This window comes from Leucoraja erinacea, chromosome 9 (genome assembly GCF_028641065.1).
Source record: "Leucoraja erinacea ecotype New England chromosome 9, Leri_hhj_1, whole genome shotgun sequence".
NCBI lineage: Eukaryota > Metazoa > Chordata > Chondrichthyes > Rajiformes > Rajidae > Leucoraja > Leucoraja erinaceus.
Genome location: NC_073385.1, coordinates 46,847,558 through 46,870,489, shown reverse-complemented (window position 1 = coordinate 46,870,489; position 22,932 = coordinate 46,847,558). Strand labels below are relative to the sequence as shown.

At 41.2% G+C, this 22,932-nt stretch overlaps 2 protein-coding genes across 4 annotated transcripts in view; one reads left to right on the top strand and one right to left on the bottom strand.

Moving 5' to 3' along the window:
- The window catches only part of aven (apoptosis, caspase activation inhibitor), a 106,208-nt gene that overhangs the window by 77,815 nt on the left and 5,461 nt on the right, over positions 1 to 22,932 (top strand). For 2 of the 3 annotated variants that reach the window (XM_055640732.1, XM_055640731.1), the window contains exon 6: positions 6 to 144. In XM_055640732.1, coding sequence (XP_055496707.1) covers positions 6 to 118 — 113 coding nt within the window. In that variant the 3' untranslated portion in view covers positions 119 to 144. Of the gene's footprint in view, positions 1 to 5; positions 1,452 to 22,932 lie in introns of those variants that run through there. The other variant, XM_055640730.1, reaches the window with a different exon arrangement.
- Positions 599 to 21,790, bottom strand: LOC129700337 (ryanodine receptor 3-like). The gene is made up of 5 exons (XM_055640735.1): positions 19,461 to 21,790; positions 10,953 to 11,017; positions 10,290 to 10,390; positions 5,086 to 5,137; positions 599 to 1,474 (listed from the first exon to the last, which is right to left on the bottom strand). Exons 1-5 carry the CDS (start codon positions 19,600 to 19,602, stop codon positions 1,379 to 1,381), a joined length of 456 nt encoding a protein of 151 aa, XP_055496710.1. The 5' UTR covers positions 19,603 to 21,790; the 3' UTR covers positions 599 to 1,378.

Here is a 22,932-nt window from a genome sequence, read left to right as displayed (position 1 = left end):
AACAGACACATCTGGTGCTGAGGTAATAGACAATACAAATTCACAACCAACAGGAACAGCTGAGAAGCTTGACCCCGAAGTGGAACTTGAAGATTGGTTAGATAGCATGATATCGTAATGTCACCATGATAGTCTTGCAAGGATGTAAGTACTGACAAAAAGTACTTGACTCTGAATGTAACGGTGGCATTGCATTTCCTTGCACAAAGCTTACAGTCGGGTAATTACTTCTACAGCATGTATTTCAACATTGAGGATACATTTTTCTTAATTTTTGTTTCCAAGTGCTGCAAATTAGTATCAGAATGTTAGTGAACATAGAAAAAATGCTCACTTCACTGAATGACTTGGATTCAGCAAAATAATTATATTTATATGTAAAAGGAGTAATGGAAATAAGTAAAATCTATTAGATCCATTAGTTTGTTATTTTCTGAGTAAAGGACACAATAATAAAATGTCATTAAGCTAAGAGATGCATTCTAAGAGCTGTGATTGTCAATTATCCATATGTTTTGGTACCATTCACGACAGTGTAATTACAGCAGGTTTTAAAAAACATCTTTATATAGATTGGTTCGAACAAAGTGATATCACATTCATGGCCAAAGAGATATTTATTCTGTGCCTTCAATGTGCTCCAGCATCAGCTGTTACAAAATGATGCACTGTCATTATTCTCATTAAACAAAGGCATATTTTTCTACAAAAGATACATTATTGAATTTCAATTGCTTTATTTCAAAACTGTATTATACTGTAGATAGCATGGTTGAATTATTTTAAATTGAAGCTTTTAGGCTGATTACTTTTAATTTGAAGAAAAGATGTACACCACAGCCAATGCACATTAAAAATGTAAGGGTTATAGCATTTCATTAAATTGAATGCCATATCCGGAAAAAAGTTATAAATTAACAGCTCAGCTGCTGCCTTGGCAAGCAGAGATCAGTCAACATATTCGTACAGCATACAATAAGACTCAACATTGTGAACAAATTCTAACTTAGCTTTTTTTTTTGAGGAGCATACACTAGAAAACAGAACATGTTGTTACTTAGCATTGGCTAAAGGTAAGGCACAATTTATTTTGATGCTTTTTTTTGCAATTTATGACAAGGTGGTTCTGTTTAATCAGTTAGCCAAAAGCTACAGAAAAGATTAACTTCAATATCTTAATAGTAACTCCAAATCTGTTAAGTGTTACACTTTGTGTACTTAAAAGTTGAATATCACTGTTTAAGACGGTTGTATTTTCAACATCTTTCACATTTATTTTGATTTTGATTTGCAACAGCAAATATCTGTTTGCTCCATTATACATTCATGCCAAATTCCATGCGTTCATTCAGTAGGTAAGTTCAAGCAATATTTTCATTTATCCAAGCTGATCCTCGTATTGTTTACGGAAACAATCTCCAGCAGGGAAAAAATCCCAACAGCGCTCTTGATACATCTTCCATACAAAAGACTCCTTAAATTGATTGAAAGTTGTAATTAAAATTATATTTAATGCATACATGCATGAATCATTTCTATGTTCACATTTAAATATAACCAGCACAACCAGTTCGTATGATCGTTCATGTTCCACTTGAATCTCCAGTTTTTGTTTTTCTAAACCTATATGCTCATCTTTATGTAAAGTACTGACTTAAATGTATTTATCTTCTCATGGTTACGAGTTCCATATTCTCATCATTCTTTGGATAAACCAGTTTATTTGAATTCCCTATTGGATTTGCAAGATGATTGTCTAATACCAATGGCCCTTGGTTATGCTCTTTTTCAATATGAAAACATTTATTCCTCATCCACTTTATCAAAATCTATAATGTTTTGAGATCACTCCACATACTCTTCTCAAGAGCAAAGAGACCTGGTCTGTTTATTCTAATATGTATATCCTTGAATTTCTGCTGTCATAGAAACATAGACAATAGGTGCAGGAGTAGGCCATTTGGCCCTTCGAGCCTGCACCGCCATTCAATATGATCATGGCTGATCATCCAACTCAGTATCCTGTACCTGCCTTCTCTCCATACCCCCTGATCCCTTTAGCCACAACGGCCACATCTAACTCCCTCTTAAATATAGCCAATGAACTGGCCTCAACTACCTTCTGTGGCAGAGAGTTCCAGAGATTCACCACTCTCTGTGAAAAATGTGTTTCTCATCTCGGTCCTAAAGGATTTCCCCTTTATCCTTAAACTGGGACCCCTTGTCCTGGACTTCCCCAACATCGGGAACAATCTTCCTGCATCTAGCCTGTCCAACCCCTTAAGAATTTTGTAAGTTTCTATAAGATCCCTCCTCAATCTTCTAAATTCTAGCGAGTACAAGCCGAGTCTATCCAGTCTTTCTTCATATGAAAGTCCTGACATCCCAGGAATCAGTCTGGTGAACCTTCTCTGTACTCCCTCTATGGCAAGAATGTCTCTTTCCTCAGATTTGGAGACCAAAACTACACAATATTCCAGGTGTGGTCTCACCAATACCCTGTATAACTGCAGTAGAACCTCCCTGCTCCTATACTCAAATCCTTTTGCTATGAATGCTAACATACCATTCGCTTTCTTCACTGCCTGCTGCACCTGCATGCCTACTTTCAATGACTGGTGTACCGTGCCACCCAGGTCTCGTTGCATCTCCCCTTTTCCTAATCATCCACCATTTAAATAATAGTCTACTTTCCTGTTTTTGCCACCAAAGTGGATAACCTCACATTTATCCACATTATACTGCATCTGCCATGCATTTGCTCAGTCACCCAGCCTATCCAAGTCACCTTGCAGCCTCCTAGTATCCTCCTCACAGCTAACATTGCCCCCCAGCTTCGTGTCATCCGCAAACTTGGATATGTTGCATTCAATTCCCTCGTCCAAATCATTAATATATATTGTAAATAGCTGGGGTCCCAGCACTGAGCCTTGCGGTACCCCACTAGTCACTCCCTGCCATTCTGAAAAGGACCCGTTTACTCCTACTCTTTGCTTCCTGTTTGCCAGCCAGTTCTCTATCCACATCAATACTGAACCACCAATACCGTGTGCTTTAAGTTTGTATACTAATCTCTTATGTGGGACCTTGTCGAAAGCCTTCTGAAAGTCCAGATATAACACATCCACTGGTTCTCCCTTATCCACTCTAATAGATACATCCTCGAAAAATTCTATAAGATTCGTCAGACATGATTTACCTTTCGTAAATCCATGCTGACTTTGTCCAATGATTTCACCACTTTCCAAATGTGCTGCTATCCCATTTTTAATAACTGACTCTTTTATCTCTTTTATATTATGATGACCACAACTGCATATACATTATTTTTCAAAATGTGATTGAACCATATGTCCTTGACTTCTAACTGCATCATTTTAGAAATAAACCTAAGTTTTCTCTTTGTTTGATCTTGTGATGCAGCTTTTTAGGATTGTTATATTTGTATTTCATGAACACTCTATAGCATTGGCTTTTACTCCCAGCCTCTGCTTTTTGTCATCTGTTCTGCTGAAGAGTCCTTGACATAAAATGTTAACCCTTTTCACAGGAAATGCCTAACCTACTGATTATTTTCAGCGCTTTATTTTTATTTCCTCTTCTACAGATGCATCTTCTGAATAATAATAATATCAACTGCATGCTTAAACATTTTGTTTTTCATTTCAGAGTCTAAAACACAAATGTAAACGGCTCTGGACTCTGCTGTATTCTTTGGGAATACCCCTACCCTCTATTTTATAAATCCTATGTTATGCCATGCTCTATCCCTCTTTCTGAAATACAGTGAGTTACATTAGCCGTCTTGTTCTCTATCAATATACCTTACTCAAATGAATGACTAAATATGTCATGATGCCTTTACTCCCTCTTACTCAGACTCTTCAAAAATGCACTGTTTGATCTATCTAGAACAGGGATTTTAGCCAGCGTTTCATTTGCTTATTTCATCCATCTTCTATTGCTGTTTTAAATACACTCATGTCATTATCTAGTGCCATCTCTTCTGCGTCTTAGCTAACCCTGAAGCAAAGTGATTTGATATTGAGACAAGAAATGGCAGATACTGGAATCTTGAGCAAAAAAACAAAAGTGCTGGAGGAACTCAGTGGGTGAGGCAGCATCTGTGGAGGGGATGGATAGATGGGGTTTTGGGTCAGCAAACTTCTTAGTAATTTATTATTTTTCATGCATTTCACATTGTTAAGTGATATTGTCCTGTCCACCTCCATTATTCTAATGTAATTTTTATTAATTTTTTTTTACCAATCATGGCAAATCGTGTTACCAATGATCGTGGCATTTAAGGTGCTTTTGTACAGGCACATGATATGGATCATATGCAGGCAGAGGACATTAATTTAAGTTGGCAATATGTTCGGCATGGGTCTGAAGGCCTGTTCCTGTGCTATATTGTTTTATGTTGCAATATATATTTTTACTGCTCCTGATGAATTTTTAAATGTTTTTTAGTTGACATCTCTTAGTATGGCCCACTTATGTTCCCAATTCCAGCCACACCCTTTTAATATCTGCCTTTTCCAAAGTATAAAGCTGGCTTTAATTATGTTCATAATCCTGTTTTATGAATATACTAAAATATGTTCATTACAACTGTTTCTTTGATGTGTCCCTATTTTTTCTTCACTGGGTCATTTCTTATTTCTAAATCCACTTCTTAATTCCCTAGCTCATATGTCCAATTAGTAATGTTTACATTGTTAATATAGTTGAAATTCCCTTATGATGTCTTAACTAATTTATCTGCATATTTAATGGTATTCAATTGAACTGGTTCTGTGCTATATGACCACATTTCACTGGCTTAAAATCACTTCATAATTTACAATCTTATGTCATTCCCATGCTCTCCTTTGCTCCAATGTATTGTTCATGCTTTATCGTCCCCTTCCCATAGGTTTAATTGTACCATCAAATAATGCTTTGAATGGTCCATTAAAATAACTGGCAATACTATATTAAAATCATCATCATTCCCCTCTCCTCTCCTCCTTCTCCCCTTTTCTATTTCCCCTCAACTCTCCCTTCCTTCCCCCTGCCACTTCCCCTTCCCTCCTCACTTACTTGACCAGTGTGTTCAGTTTCATCTTTGTTAATGAGGTACATCATGAAGAATCTGCAATTAAGAAAACTTGACTTAAAATCACACTCAAATATACAATGGTCTCTCTTTCCCTCAGAAATGCAATCAAAGCTGTGAGAGAGCATTGAAAAGATAAACAGTTTCTGTTTTCACTTTTATTCCTATTATGTTTATGTCTATGTTTGGGATGATCAGTGACATTTTGAGAGTTGCAGAATGGTACCACCTCTACAGGCCAAACGGCTGCCTTCTGAATCAATATCAGCTCTAGTTAAGAGCAATGTATCAATAACCTCTTTTCCATGGACGTGCAGATTCTTTCCTTTAAGATATTTGCTCAGTTCACTTTAGAACCAGTTTGCACTCCTCTCTCAGTCAGTACACCCCAGATCCCCCTCATTAGCTGCTCATTTTTTGTGAAAAGGTTTGATGGTTTTCAATTGCAATGAGTTGTTAAATAGACAATTGCTGGTGCTTTGAACTCATTTTAAGCCACAAGGGCACGGGAGATTGATTCAGGCAATCTGGCCATGATGTTAATGTTTAATATTGCAGCACTATATCTCCTAGAACTTTGACCCACAATTTGAAAAATGTTACCATTTTTAGTGCTTTAATATTTTGTGAACATGAAACATAGAAACATAGGAATTAGGTGCAGGAGTAGGCCACACGGCCCTTCGAGCCTGCACCGCCATTCAATATGATCATGGCTGATCATCCAACTCAGTATCCGGTACCTGCCTTCTCTCCATACCCTCTGATCCCCTTAGCCACAAGGGCCACATCTAACTCCCTCTTAAATATAGCCAATGAACTGACCTCAACTACCCTCTGTGGCAGAGAGTTCCAGAGATTCACCACTCTCTGTGTGAAAAAAGTTCTTCTCATCTCGGTTTTAAAGGATTTCCCCCTTATCCTTAAGCTGTGACCCCTTGTCCTGGACTTCCCCCAACATCGGGAACAATCTTCCTGCATCTAGCCCGTCCAACCCCTTAAGAATTTTGTAAGTTTCTATAAGATCCCCTCTCAGTCTCCTAAATTCTAGAGAGTATAAACCAGGTCTATCCAGTCTTTCTTCATAAGACAGTCCTGACATCCCAGGAATCAGTCTGGTGAACCTTCTCTGCACTCCGTCTATGGCAATAATGTCCTTCCTCAGATTTGGAGACCAAAACTGTACGCAATACTCCAGGTGTGGTCTCACCAAGACCCTGTACAACTGCAGTAGAACCTCCCTGCTCCTATGCTCAAATCCTTTTGCTATGAAAGCTAACATAACAGACATGATTTACCTTTCGTAAATCCATGCTGACTTTGTCCAATGATTTCACCACTTTCCAAATGTGCTGCTATCCCATCTTTAATAACTGACTCTAGCAGTTTCCCTACTACCGATGTTAGAATAACTGGTCTGTAATTCCCCGTTTTCTCTCTCCCTCCCTTCTTAAAAAGTGGGGTTACGTTTGCTACCCGCCAATCCTCAGGAACTACTCCAGAATCTAAAGAGTTTTGAAAGATTATTACTAATGCATCCACTATTTCTGGAGCTACTTCCTTAAGTACTCTGGGATGCAGCCTATCTGGCCCTGGGGATTTATCGGCCTTTAATCCATTCAATTTACCCAACACCACTTCCCGACTAACCTGGATTTCACTCAATTCCTCCAACTCCTTTGACCCGCGGTCCCCTGCTATTTCCGGCAGATTATTTATGTCTTCCTTAGTGAAGACGGAACCAAAGTAGTTATTCAATTGGTCCACCATATCCTTGTTCCCCATTATCAACTCACCTGTTTCTGACTGCAAGGGACCTACATTTGTTTTAACTAATCTCTTTCTTTTCACATATCTATAAAAACTTTTGCAGTCAGTTTTTATGTTCCCTGCCAGTTTTCTTTCATAATCTATTTTTCCTTTCCTAATTAAGCCCTTTGTCCTCCTCTGCTGGTCTCTGAATTTCTCCCAGTCCTCTGGTATGCTGCTCTTTCAGGCTAATTTGTACACATCATCCTTCGCTTTGATACTATCCCTGATTTCCCTTGTTATCCACGGATGCACTACCATCCCTGATTTATTATTTTGCCAAACTGGGATGAACAATTTTTGTAGTTCATCCATGCAGTCTTTAATGTCTTCCATTGCACATCCACCGTCAACCCTTTTAGAATTAATTGCCAGTCAATCATGGCCAATTCACGTCTCATACCCTCAAAGTCACCTTTCTTTAAGTTCAGAACCATTGTTTCTGAATTAACAATGTCACTCTCCATCCTAATGAATAACTCAGCCATATTATGGTCGCTCTTGCCCAAGGGGGCACGTACAACAAGATTGCTAACTAACCCTCCCTCATTATTCAATACCCAGTCTAAAATATCCTGCTCTCTCGTTGGTTCCTCTACATGTTGATTTAGATAACTATCCCACATACATTCCAAGAAATCCTCTTCCTCAGCACCCCTGCCAATTTGATTCACCCAATCTATATGTAGATTGAAGTCACCCATTATAACTGTTTTTCCTTTGTCGCACGCATTTCTAATTTCCTGTTTGATACCATCTCCAACTTCACTACTACTGTTAGGTGGCCTGTACACAACACCCACCAGCGTTTTCTGCCCCTTAGTGTTTCGCAGCTCTACCCATACCGATTCCACATCCTCCAAACTAATGTCCTTCCTTTCCATTGCGTTAATCTCCTCTCTAACCAGCAACGCTACCCCACCTCCTTTTCCTTTCTGTCTATCCCTCCTGAATATTGAATATCCCTGGATGTTCAGCTCCCAGCCTTGGTCACCCTGGAGTCATGTCTCCGTAATCCCAACTATATCATAATCATTAATGGCTATCTGCACGTTCAACTCATCCACCTTATTACGAATACTCCTTGCATTGAGACACAAAGACTTCAGGCTTGTTTTTACAACTCTCTTACCCCTTATACAATTATGTTGAAAAGTGGCCCTTTTTGATTTTTGCCCTGGTTTTGTCTGCCTGCCACTTTTACTTTTCACCTTGCTACCTATTGCTTCTACCCTCATTTTACATCCCCCTGCCACATTAGTTTAAATCCACCCCGACAGCACTAGCAAACACTCCCCCAAGGACATTGGTTCCATTCCAGCCCAGGTGCAGACCGTCCTGTTTGTACTGGTCCCACCTCCCCCCAGAACACCTCCCCCAGAACTATCGTTTTTTAAAATCATATTGCACTAGAATGAAATGGTGATGCATTTCTGCCCTGTTTGAGCAGCAATGATTGGGAGTGGGCACTGCTTCTGTCCAGTCACTTTGTTGGCAACATCAGTGAAGTTGCCACAAACGTCATGATGATCTCTTTCATTTGATTATTATATTTTCTCCCAAACTCATCTCTCTTAACACGACAAAGTCTGCTGGTTGCCAGGCAGCTACTTTCCATGCAATAGTCAATTCCCCTCCATTTCAGCTTGGATGTTAAAGACACACAAAAGTGCATAAATGTGAAATGTCCTAAATTGATTTGACATCTAATTTATAGCATTAATCTCAGAAGTCAAATTTAGTTCACTTGGAGAAATGCAGATCAAACCTTCTGAGAGCTGTGACTTTGAATCTTATGTTAGGCATAAATATCTTAACAATTATTTATCAGAGCATGGTGTTAGTTATCACCATACCTTAAGCTAATCATCCTGACCTTACACTGAGTCAGTAAAACATTGTGCCAGATGAAGGTTTTGGGGGCCTTAAATTTATGGTTTTTATATGAATTATCATTAGACATGGGTGAGGTGCCAAAAGACTGGAGGGTGGTTAATGGTATCCTTCTATTTAAGAAGGGCTGCAAAGAAAAGCCTGCAAGCGATAGACCTTGGAGTCTAATACCTGTGGTAGGCAAGTTGCTAGAGAGGATTCTGAGGATAGACAGGGACTGATTAACATGGTTTTTGTACGTGGGAGATTGTGTCTTACGAATCTGATTGAGTTTTTCTTTCAAGAAGTAACAAAAGGTTGACGAGGGCAAAGCTGTTTGCATTGTCTATGTGGAGCAGCAAGGCATTTGATAAGGTTCCGCATGTTAGGCTGCTCTGGAAGGTTAGATTGCATAGGATCCAAGCTGACTGGATAGAGAATTGGCTTCATGGATGGAAGCAGACGGGGAAGGTGAAAGGTTGTTTTTCAGACTAGCCTGTGACTAAAGGTGTGCTTCAGGGATTGGTGCTGGGCCCAATGCTGTTTTTGATTTATATCAATGATTTGGATGAGAATGTACAAGGCGTGATTAGTAAGTTTACTTTTAACACTAAAGTAGATACTGTTGTAGAAATTTATTAAAAATTACAGCAAGATCTTGATCAGTTGGGCAAGTGGGCTGAGGAGTGGTTAATGGAGTTTTTTGCAGGTAAGTGCAGTGTTGTATTTTGCGAAGTCAAACAAGGGCAGGACTTTAACAGTGAATCGCAGGGCCCTGGGGAGTATTGTAAAGCAGAGGGATTTAGGAGTGTAGGTACGTGGTTCCCTGAAAGTAGCATCACAGGTAGACAGGGCGGTCAAGAAGACTTTTGATTCATTGGTCTTCATCAATCAGGATATTGAGCATAAAAGTCGGAATATTACGTTACAATTGCACTGCTCGTTGGTGAGGCCGTATTTGGAGCACTGTGTTCAGATTTGGTCACCCTGGTATAGGAAGTATTTAATAATTACTGCAGTTTTTGGGCAGGCTAGGACTTTATCCTTGGAGTGGAAAGTGATCTATTCGGATGATAGAATTGCACAGAGTACAATTAAATACAACATCTAAATTATTGTTCTTCCACATATGACTGCCAAAGAGGTAGGTAGTATATACAAACATTCAGAGAATGGAAAGAACCAGAGAGGGGGCTGGACAGATTGAATGGTGTAACCTGGCACACGATTCCACTGCAAAGTCTTATCGTACTCTTGGTCTAAGTTTGGTATCTAGTGAATATGAGAAACCCTGCAAAAATCAGGTGGGACCTGACCAATTTAGTGCCAATCCACCAAACAGATCTTTCTTTGGTTCCATTTAAATATCTCATGCTCTAAACTGCTTTCTTTAATTATTGGATTCCTTTAACAGGTTTCCAATGCTGACAGGAAGACTCCTCCCTTTCCTTGATGCAACTTAGTTATCTTCTCATAAACACCTTACACATACAGTATTTATACTCACAGGTAATTTGCAAGGTTGTGCTCTTGCAAAGTATGTATTTCAAAACCATGTGGTGTCCTGTCAAAGTAGTCATTGCCAATTCCACAAATAAAGCATTTGGTCTAGAACATAGTGAAAGAACAATCCATTGATTCAAGTAGTTGCCAACAATAATTGTCTTTGCACTGTTATTCATGCATTACATTTTTACATATGCGAGGACATATTAATTTGTTGGTATATGGTACATTTGAATACTGATTGTTATGGTAACTATACAGCATTAATGTGAAACCAAGGAAAGCATGGACACTGGTATCAACATAATGTATAGGGAACACAATGACACAGCAGCTTCTGGCACCTTATGGCTCCAGAGACCCAGGTTTGATCCTCATTTGCTGTTTATACATTCTCCCAGTTTCCCTCAGGTGCTCTGATTTCCTCCCACATCCCAAAGATATGCTAGTTGGTGGATTTACTGTATTGCTTTAATTTGTCTCTTTGTAAAGGTATGCAGTAGGGAAATAGTGGAGATTTGATGACCGTGTAAGGGAGATTAAGTACGGAGGAATGGTATAAGGAAATAAGCGGTGGAAAGGGATTGCTCTGAGAGAGACAAATAACCACCTTCTGCTGTCACAAGGGGAGTAATGCGAAATATCAGTTGTAAACTAAACACACCTCCATGTCTTCTCGCACTTGCTCCTGTTGGTCTCTCAGCTCCCCAAAAGCATCAATAATCAAACCTAATCACAGAAAATAAGTGTAAGAAAAGTACTAACAGTTTATGGAGTACCTTGCACTGATGACATACACTCACTCAAACACATGTTCCTGGAGAAAAGCAACATTTTGTGGTTAGAATAGAATGTGATTTAAGCTTAACAGACATAAACTGATGCCAAGTGGTTTGTTCAAAGCAAAATGCAGGATTAACTGTCACTATAATTAAGGTAACAAGAGATGCGTTAATTTGTTGGACATATTTTGATTGGCACAGCCTTTATAAATTTTCTTTGGGATTTATGCGTTTTATAAAATATATACAATTTTAGAATGTTATTAAAAGTTGTATTCTGGACATAATTTTGCTATTTCTTTGAGAAATGTATCCTTTTAATTACATTACGACTCACAAAGTCCTAGGAAAAAAAAAGCTCTTTAATTAAGTGGCACCATTTTATAATTTCATGACAAATAGGATCATTTACTTGATCACTGGGATACAATATCACTTCTTGTATAATTTTACCCTTCAATGCCATTTACTTCAATTACTTATAACAACTTGCACATTCTAAACATTCGCTAGATTGTGACTTTTCTTATGTATTTCCTGTTTGGTTTGTTAATGGTCATCTCATATTTGCATAAGTAGCATCCCTATGTTTGCTGTCACCAGCAACGAGAACCATCTTTGATTTCAATGCAGTCAGGAAATTCTAGAGTGGAGCTTAGCCTAAAGCCCAGAAATCTGCTTACATTCCAGCATAGGTGTTTGCACTAACCTCAGTATCTCTTTCCTCTATAAGAAGGAAACAAGCACTGTTCACAGGAGTAAGTGTGCTCTCGGGGTGCTGCTTATGGGTACTGAACATTTAAAAATAAGAAAACCTGATAAAAAAATCTATTGAAATTCAGCAGGTTTCTCAAAACATCTAACAGTGAGGCAATCAGCTACCTTTCCCACAAAAGCAATAGTGTCATAAAGCCCAAGTTACCCATGCCAATTCAGATGCACCATCGATACTAGTCCCACCCTTCTGCATTTGCCCCCTACCTCTCTCAACCTTTCTTATCCATGTACCTGTCCAAATGTCTTTTAAGTGTTGTTATAGTACATGACTCAACCACCTCCTCCGGCAGCTCGTTCCACATAACCACCACCACCCTGCCTTCAGTTGTCCCTCCGGTTCCGATAAAATCTTTCCCCTCTCACTTTAATGTCCTCCAGTCCTTGATTCACCCACTCTGGGTAAAAGGCTCTTATCTCCTCATGATCTTATACACTTCTATTAGATCACCCTCATCCTACTGCGCTCCAAGGAATAAAGTCCTAGCCAGCTCAAGAACTCCCTATAGCTCAGACATGGCCACATCCTTGTAAATCTTCTGTGCACTTTTTCCAGTTTAACAGCATAATTCCTAGCAGGGTGATCAAAACGAAACACAATACTCGATATGCGACCTCACCAATGTCTTGTACGACTGTAACATAATGTTCTAAGTTCAATAGAGTCACAGTGTGGTAACAGGCCCTTCGGCCTAACTTCCCACACTGGCCAACATGTCACAGCTATACTAGTCCCACCTGCCAGCATTTGGTTCATATCCGTCCAAACCTGTCCAACTGTTTCTTAAATGTTGGGATAGTCCCTGCCTCAACTACCTCCTATAGAAACATATAGAAAATAGGTGCAGGAGCAGGGAATTCCACAAATTCACAACTCTGGGTGAAAACGTTTTTTTTCCACAGTCTTAAATGGCCTCCCCCTTTATTCTAAGACTGGCCCCTGGTTCTGGACTCGCCCAACATTGGGAACATTTTTCCTGCATCTAGCTTGTCCAGTCCTTTTATAACTTGATATGTTTCTATATTCCCCCTCATCCTTCTAAACTCCAGTGAATACAAGCCTAATGTTTTCAATCTTTCCTCATATGACAGTCCCGCCATCCCAGGGATCAATCTCATGAACCTATGCTGCATTACCTCAATCACAAGGATGTCCTTCCTCAGATTAGGAGACCAAAACTCTACACAATACTCCAGATGTGGTCTCACCAGAGCCCTATACAACTGCAGAAGAACCTCTTTACTCCTATACTGAAATCCTCTTGTTATGAAGGCCAACTTTCAGTGACTCGTGTACAAGGACACCCAGGTCTCGCTGCACCTCCTCCTTACCTAACCTAACCCCATTAAGATAATAATCTGCCCCTTTGTTTTTGCCACCAAAGTGGATAACCTCACATTTATCTATGTTATACTGCATCTGCCACGCATCTGCCCACTCACTCAACCTGTCCAGGTCACCCTGCAACCTCCTAACATCCTCTTCACAGCTCACTCTGCCACCCAGCTTTGTGTCATCCGCAAACTAGCTAGTGTTGCTCCTAATTCCCCGTTCCAAATCATTAATAGTAAACAGTTGCGGCCCCAACACCGAGCCTTGCGGCACTCCACTCGCCACTGCCTGCCATTCTGAAAAGGACCCGTTCACTCCTACTCTTTGCAGCTTGTCCTCTGGCAGCTTGTTCCATACATTCACCACCCTTTGTCCTACGTCCACTGGTTCTTGATGCACCTACTCTGGGCAGGAGACTCTGTGCATCTACCCGATCTATTCCTCTCACGATCTTATACACCTCCATAAGATCACCCCTCATCCTCCTATGCTCCAAGGAATAGAGTCCCAGCCTACTCAACCTCTCCCTGTAGCTCAGACCCTCTGGTCCTGGCAACATCCTCGTAAATCTTCTCTGCATCCTTTCCAGCTTGACAGCATCTTTCTTATAACATGGTGCCCAGAACTAAACACAATACTCTAAATGTGGCCTCACCAACGTCTTATACAATGGCAATATGACCTCCTAACTTCTATACACAATACTCTGGCTGATGAAGGCCATTGTGCCAAAAGCCTTTTTGACCACCCGATCTAGCTGCGATTCCACCTTCAGGGAACTATGCACCTGCATTCCTCTGCTCTACAACACTACCCAGAGCCCTACCATTCACTGGATTGGTCCCGCCCATGTTAGACTTCCCAAAATGCAACACCTCACATTTTTCTGCAATAAATTCCATCAGCTATTCCTCAGCGTACTGGCTAATTGATCAAAATCCTGCTGCAATTTTTCACAACCATATTCGCTATCTGAAAAACCACCCACTTTTGTATCATCTGCAAACTTGCTAATCTTGCTGTGTATGTTCTCATCCAAATCATTCATATAGATGACGACAGTAACAGGCACACCATTAGTCAGAGGCCTCCAGTCCATCACCCTCTGTTTCCTTCCATGAAGCCAATCTTCTATCCATTCAGCTATCCCTCCTTGCTCCCATGCGATCTAATCTTCCAGAGCAGCCTACCATGAGGAACCTTGTCGAATGCTTTACTGAAGTCCATGTATACAACATCTCCAGCTTTGTCCTCATCAACCTTTTTGGTCACGTCTTCTAAAAACTCAGATTTGTGACACCCGACCTCCCACGTACAAAACCATGATGACTATCCCAAATCAGCCCTTGTCCGTCTGAATGCCTGCATATCCCTCAGAATACCCTCTAATAACTTTCCAACTACAGATGTTAAGCTCACTGGCCTATAGTTCTCTGCGGCCCATTTTTAATAAAGGCACAACATTTGCCACCCTCCAGTATTCCGACACCTCTCCTGTATTTAAAGACGACTTGTAAATTTCAACCAAGGCTCCCACAATTTCCTCTCTGGTTTCCCACAATGTTCTAGGATATTTATGATCAGGTCCTGGAGGTTGGTCTACCATCATAAATGAATAGTACCTTCAGCAACTCTTTGACAGTAACACTGACTGCTCTCAATAGACAATAGGTGCAGGAGTAGGCCATTCGACCCTTTGAACCAGCACTGCCATTCACTGTGATCATGGCTGATCATCCACAATCAGTACCCCGTTCTTGCCTTCTCTCCATATCCCTTGACTCTGCTATCTTTAAGAGCTCTATCTAACTCTCTCTTGAAAGCATCCAGAGAATTGGACATCTTGTTCGGAAAAAGAGGGAGATCTACAATAATTATAGGCAGCATGAAGTAAATGAGGTGCTTGAGGAGTATAAGGAATGTAAAAATAATCTTAAGAAAGAAATTAGAAAAGCTAAAAGAAGACATGAGGTTGCTTTGGCAAGTAAGGTGAAAGTAAATCCAAAGGGTTTCTACAGCTATATTAATAGCAAAAGGATAACAAGGGATAACATTGGTCCATTGGAGAGACAGTGGACAGCTATCTGCAGAGCCAAAAGAGATGGGGGACATATTGAATATTTATTTTCTTCGGTATTCACCAAGGAGAAGGATATTTAATTATGTGATGTAAGGGAAACTAGTAGAGTAGCTATGGATACTACGAGTTTCAAAGTAAAAGAAGTACTGACACTTTTGAAAAATATAAAAGTGGATAAGTCTCCAGGTCCTGACAGGATATTCCCTAGGGCATTGAGGGAAGTTAGTGTAGAAATAGACGGGGCTATGACAGAAATATTTCAAATGTCATTAGAAATGGGAATAGTCCCCGAGGATTGGCGTACTGTGCATGTTGTTCCATTGTTTAAAAAGGGTTCTAAGAGTAAACCTAGCAATTATAGGCCTGTTAGTTTGACTTCAGTGGTGGGCAAATTAATGGAACAGATACTTAGAGATAATATATATAAGCATCTGGATAAACAGGGTCTGATTAAGAACAATCAGCATGGATTTGTGCCTGGAAGGTCATGTTTGACTAATCTTCTTGAATTTTTTGAAGAGGTTACTAGGGAAATTGACGAGGGTAAAGCAGTGGTCGTTGTCTATATGGACTTTAGTAAGGCCTTTGACAAGGTTCCTCATGGAAGGTTGGTTAAGAAGGTTCAACTGTTGGGTATAAATGCAGGAGTAGCAAGATGGATTCAACAGTGGCTGAATGGGAGAAGCCAGAGGGTAATGGTGGATGGCTGTTTGTCGGGTTAGAGGCAGGTGACTAGTGGGGTGCCTCAGGGATCTGTGTTGGTTCCTTTGTTGTTTGTCATGTACATCAATTATCTGGATGAAGGTGTGGTAAATTGGATTCGTAAGTATGCAGATGATTCCAAGATAGGGGGTGTTGTGGATAATGAAGAGGATTTCCAAAGTCTACAGAGTGATTTAGGCCATTTGGAAAAATGGGCTGAAAGATGGCAGATGGAGTTTAATGCTGATAAATGTGAGGTGCTACACCTTGGCAGGACAAATCAAAATAGGACGTACATGGTAAATGGTAGGGAATTGAAGAATACAGTTGAACAGAGGGATCTGGGAATAACCGTGCATAGTTCCTTGAAGGTGGAATCTCATATAGATAGGGTGGTAAAGAAAGCTTTTGGTATGCTAGCTTTTATAAATCAGAGCATTGAGTATAGAAGCTGGGATGTAATGTTAAAATTGTACAAGGCATTGGTGAGACCAAATCTGGAGTATGGTGTACAATTTTGGTCGCCCAATTATAGGAAGGATGTCAACAAAATAGAGAGAGTACAGAGGAGATTTACTAGAATGTTGCCTGGGTTTCAACAACTAAGTTACAGAGAAAGGTTGAATAAGTTAGGTCGTTATTCTCTGGAGCGCAGAAGGTTAAGGGGGGACTTGATAGAGGTCTTTAAAATGATGAGAGGGATAGACAGAGTTGATGTGGACAAGCTTTTCCCTTTGAGAATAGGGAAGATTCAAACAAGAGGACATGACTTCAGAATTAAGGGACAGAAGTTTAGGGGTAACATGAGGGGGATCTTCTTTACTCAGAGAGTGGTAATGGTGTGGAATGAGCTTCCAGTGGAAGTGGTGGCGGCAGGTTCGTTGGTATCATTTAAAAATAAATTGGATAGGCATATGGATGAGAAGGGAATGGAGGGTTATGGTATGAGTGCAGGCAGGTGGGACTAAGGGAAAAAAGTTGTTCGGCACGGACTTGTAGGGCCGAGATGGCCTGTTTCCGTGCTGTAATTGTTATATGGTTAATTGGCCTCCATTGCCTTCTGAGGCAGAGAATTCCACAGATTCACAACTCTCTGGATTAAAAAGTATTTACCTCCATTCTAAATGGCCTACCCCTTATTCTTAAACTGTGACCCCTAGTTCTGGGCTCCTCCATCATTGGGAACACGTTTGCTGCCTGTAGCATGCCCAATCCCTTAATAATCTTATGTTACAATAAGATACCCTCTCATCCTTCTAAATTCCGGTGTATACAATCCCCGTCGTTCCATTCTCTCAGCATATGACAGCCCCGCCATTCCGGGAATTAACTTTGTGAACCCACACTGCACTCTCTCAATAGCAAGAATGTCCTTCCTCAAATTTGGAGATCAAAACTGCACACAATACTCCAGGTGTGGTCTTCCCAGCACCCTGGACAACTACAGAAGGACCAGTTCGCTCCTATACTCAACTCCTCTTCTTAGGAATACAACATGCCATTAGCTTTCTTCACTGCCTGCTGTACCTGCATGCTTACTTTCAGTGACTGATGTTTTTGCCACCAAAGTGGATAACCTCACATGTATCCACATTAAATTGCATCTGCCCACTCACCCAATCTGTCCAAGTCACCCTGCATCCTCATAACACCCTCCTCACAGTTCACACTGCTACCCAGCTTTGTGTCATCTGAAAATATGCTAATGTTACTTTTAATCCCTTCATCGGCCCCATAGCCGAAGCGTCCAAGTCGTGGGACTGGAAACTGAAAGTATCCTGAGCTAATTCTGCTACCACAATCATCTATTGCGACAAGTGATGGCTTCCATGATTGTCGCTGGAAGCTTACGTCCTTTTCAGGATTGATGATGACAGCGAAGTCAACATTTGTGACAAGATGGACACGAAAAGAAGACGAAGAATTCTTTCATCTAAATCATTAATATATATTGTGAATAGCTGCAGTCCCAGCACCGAGCCTTGCAGTACCCCACTAGTCACTGCCTGCAATTTTGAAAGGGACCCGTTAATTCCCACTCTTTGTTTCCTGTGTGCCAACCAATTTTCTATCCATGTCAGTACCCTACCCCAAATGCCATGTGCTCTAACTTTGCCCACTAATTTCCTATATGGGACCTTAAAGGTTTTCTGAAAGTCCAGGTACACTACATCCACTGCCTCTCCCTTGTCCATTTTCTTAGTTACATCGTCAAAAAATTCCAGAAGATTAGTCGAGCATGATTTCCCCTTTGTAAATCTATGCTGATTCAGACCAATCCTGTTACTGCCATCCAAATGTGCCACTATTTCATCTTTTAGAATTGACTCCAGCATCTTCCCCACCACCGATGTCAGGCTAACTGGTCTATAATTCCCCGTTTTCTCTCGCCCACCTTTCTTAAAAAGTGGGATAATATTAGCTACCGCTCCCATCCACAGGAACTGAACCTGAATCTATAGAACATTGGAAAATGATCACCAATGTGTCCATGATTTCTAGAGCCACTTTCTTAAGTATCCTGGGATGAAGAACATCAGGCCCTGGTGATTTATCAGCCTTCAGTCCCGTCAGTCTACCTAACACAATTTCCTTGCAAATGTGAATTTCCTTCAGTTCCTCCGTCACCCTAGGTCCTCTGGCCACTAGTACACCTGGTAGATTGTTTGTGTTTTCCTTAGTGAAGCCAGGTCCAAAGTACCTGTTCAACTCGTCTGCCATTTCCTTGTTCCCCATAATAAATTCATCTGTTTTAGTCTTCAAGGATCCAACTTTGGTCTTAACTAATTATTTCCTCTTTGCATACCTAAAGAAGCTTTTACTATCCTCTTTTATATACTTGGCTAGTTTACCTTCGTACCTTGTCTTTTCTCACAGTATTGCCTTTTAAGTTATCTTCTGTTGCTCTTTAAAAGTTTCCCATTCCTCTGGCTTCCTGCTCATCTTTGCTATGTTCTACTTCTATTTTAATTTTATATATCCTTTACTTCCTTTGTCAGCCACAGTCGCCCCTTACTCCCCTTAGAATCTTTCTTCTTCTTTGAAATGAACTGATCGTGCACCTTCTGTATTATTCCCAAACACCTCCCATCTCAAGACACTTCCGTTGACTGCCCCAAGTTCCTCTGTCCTCCTGTCTGTCTTCTAGGTAAATACAGAGGAGAAATACTTATGGAGGACTGCTGATCTCCTGTGGCACCACACGGAGTCGATTGCTTTGATTCCTGTGGAGTCTCACTCTCTCCCTAGTTACCCTTTGGCCCCTTATGTATTAATAAAATTATGCTCTGACTGATGAAGGCCAATGTATCCAACGCTTTCTTGACCACACTATCTATCTGCTATGCCACTTAAGGCACAATGTACCTAAACTCCCACATCCCTCTGCTCTACGACACTTCCCAGGGCCCTACCATTCATGTTGAAGTTCCTGCACTAGTTTGATTTCCAATAATAAAAGGAAATTCTATTGCAAACTTTCCTTATGATAAGAAAACATACCCTGAATAATGGCTAGTAGGATGACAATGACGAAGAAGAAGAATGTGATGTCAAAGATAATTCGGTACATTTCAGAAGGATGACCAGCAGGATCTTCAATTTCATCTCCAATGCCACCTCCAGCTCTTACGCCCACATACATGTGGAACAAATAGCACTGAAAAAAAAGAAAGCATTGTCATAATCTTGTCTGCGTTGTCAACTATTTAAATGTGTTATAAAGGCAGGAAGCATTGAATTAAGATGGTACGGCAGAAAATGAGTCATTCTTTATATCAGTGCCACTGCCTCAAGGCCCATTAAGCATTTGTTTGAATATGTATAGTTGTTGGCTGCAGCAATGGTTCACATGCCAAATTGGTGTCAGCATTTCTGGGGCACGATGTGGAAATCAGCAGGTGTTCCTACTTTATGAGCTAGTGTTACATTTCCCCTAGTGATTAATGCATGGTGATACAAAGAGTTTTGCAGATGACCACAGAGAATGAAAATAATGGAAGACTGTGGGTGATTGTTCAATTATATCCCATCACGTGGAACTACATTTACCCCATTTGGGGAGAGGAGAGAGAAGGACATTGAAAAATATATTCCACACGATAAGATACAACTTTATTTATCCCGGATGGAAATTGGTCTGCAACCAGACATGAAATTAAAGTATCGAGTGAAAAAATCCAGGACGAGGATGTGCAAAGATTTGGGGGGGGGGGAAAGAGTCAGTCTACCCACGACAGAAGTGGGAGGAGCTCTGCGATAATAGCATAATGTTCAGTTGCATTCACAATTCCCAAGCCAAAAAGGTACCCACACCTGTGTGCATCCAGACCCAAGCAAAGGACAGATTTGGGCTGGTAATAGCAAGCAATGATCTTCCAGGCAGTGATCATCTTCAACACCACTTGCACTTAACATTCTAGGCATTACCACTGCTTATATGGTAATACAACTCATTAATAGAATAGAGGTGGGAAACTTAAACTGGATCAGCCACACAAATATTTTATGTTCATATTCTACGGTGTGCAACTCACTTTAGACTTCCCAACTCCTTCCCAACATCTACAAGTTGGTGAGGTCACATTTGGAGCAGTGTTCTTTTTTTGTCACCCTGCTATAGGAAAGATGTTAAGCTGGAAAGAGTACAGAGAAGATTTACAAGGATGTTGCCAGGACTTGAGGGCCTGAGCTATACGGAGAGGTTGGGCAGGCTGCAACGCAATTTCACTGGCTGTCTTCCAACAGCTGCAAAACATAGAAACTCTAACTCAGATGACTGCATCACTTATCTCGTTTAACGGTGCTCCACTACACCCTATTGGCCAAGTAAAGTTACGTTGCCGTCTCAACGCGTGTGACCATATCCTGGACTTCTACGTGGTAATCGAGAAGGCACCATCCATACTGGGTGCCGATGCATGCCATGACATGGGTTTAATTTCCTTCAGCCTGCCCACTGACTGTAGACTGTGATTTTACACATCACATTTTAACACAAGGAATTGTTTAACAACGAGTTGGGGAGGTTGCCTGTGAGATACACGATTACTATTGACCCTGAGGCAATCCCAGTTGTTTGTCCGGCTCACAGAATTCCCCATGCTATGCGAGATCGTGTACAAAGTGAATTTAACAGAATGGTGGCTCTTGGTGTGATTACTCTCATAACTGAACACTCACTGTGTCTGGGTCTCCTCAATGGTTGTCGCTACTAAGAAGAATAAAGATGAGATACGGATTTGTATTAACCCCAAGGACTTAAATACAGCAATTAAGAGACTACGATATCCAATGTGCTCTGTGGACGAGATTGCGGGGCAGATGGCTGAAGCAACTGTATTCACAGTGCTAGATACCAAGAGTTCATTCTGGCAGATTCCACTGGAACATAAATCCTCCAAGCTGACAACTTTCAGTACTCCGTTCCGTTCCGACTATATGAATTTTTGAGGATGCCTTTTGGTATAAGTTCTGCCAGTGAAGTATTTCAACAATCCATGGATACCCATGATCCATCGATATCCTCATTGCTGGAAAAATGATTGAGGAACACGATACCAATCTGACAAAAGTAATGAAGTGTGCCGAGGCCATCCTTCTCAAACTCAATCCCAAAAAATGCAGATTCAGTGAATGAGGTATAATACCTAGGCCATATTTTTACCAAGGACGGCCTGAAAACGGATCCAGTGAAAACCAGTGCTATTAATGAGCTTCCAGCACCCACGGATGTGCCCAGCTTACAGAGGTTCCTTGGCATGGCGAACTATTTGAGCAAATTCATTCCAGATTTCAGCGAAATATCAGCCCCTTTGCACCATCTCACACACAAAGACTCTGCTTGGACCTGGCATGAGCAACAACAGACAGCATTTGACAAGCATGTTTTACTGGCATGGCCGAATACATTAAGGAAAATGTGGCAGCTTGTGCGGTGTGCAATAACCTGGCGCCTCATCAACAAAAGCAACCACTTCTGCCACATCCCGTACCTACGCTACCATGGTGTACAGTGGCAGCTGATTTATTTGAATGGCATGGCAAGCAGTACCTGGTGCTCATGGATTCATATTCAGGATGGTTCGACATTGATTTTCTCAGCAGCCGCACTTCCAGCGGTGTGATTTCGAAATTATCTCGTCATTTTTCCGTCCACGGATCTCCAGGCAAGCTGCTAACTGACTGCCATTGTCAGTTCACCAGCCAACAATTCAGAGAGTTTGCTAAATGCTGGAATTTTCACCACATCACCAGCAGCCCTGAATATCCACAGTCTAATGGACTGTCAGAAGTGCAGAACTACTAATGGAGCGTTCTCACAGGGCTAAATCTGACGTATAGCTGGATTTGCTCAACTTACTCAACATTTCCCGTGACCCTGCCTTGGGTTCACCTGCTCAACGATTATTGTCAAGGCAGACCCGTACCATGCTGCCCGTAGCAGAGCAAACATTAGTCCCCCATGTCTTTCTGCCTAAGGAGGTTCAAGACAGGTTGCAACAGAAACGTGACGTTCAAAAGAAATGGTTCGACAAGACGAGTAGGCCACTACCGCCATTGACCAAAGGACAGGTGGTCCGCTTACAGACTGACAAAGGCCATGACCATATTGGGGTGGTTTCTCGTCCCACTCGTACATTGTTAGAGCCGATGGCGGCACCTATCGACACAACAGACAACATCTTCTGCCTGTGAATGAGCCAATCCCTCCTCATTATCCGGATCGTACAAGTTCATTTCAATCTGAATCTAGTGACCCTCGCATGCTCTTGCCAGCACAACAATCCATGCCTGCGACAGTTCCTCTGTCTGTTCAATCTTCGCCTGCCCAACGGTCTCCTGCTTCGACTCCAGAGGTGTTGGTTCACTCCCCCATGGCGGTGCAATCGCCTGCTCCTTCCCCGGAGAAAAAGAATGGAGATGGTCTCTATCGAACACGTGCTGGTCATGTTTGCAGGCCGGTCGTGAAGTA

Excerpts from the sequence above, each read along its gene's own strand:
- LOC129700337 (XM_055640735.1), bottom strand. The coding sequence starts at position 19,602 with ATGTATGTGGGCGTAAGAGCTGGAGGTGGCATTGGAGATGAAATTGAA. Across the intron at positions 10,391-10,952 it reads AAGTGCGAGAAGACATGGAG|ACCAAATGCTTTATTTGTGG; the intron begins GTGTGTTTAGTT and ends ACTATGTTCTAG. Across the intron at positions 1,475-5,085 it reads AAACTGAACACACTGGTCAA|GAGTCTTTTGTATGGAAGAT; the intron begins GTAAGTGAGGAG and ends AATCAATTTAAG.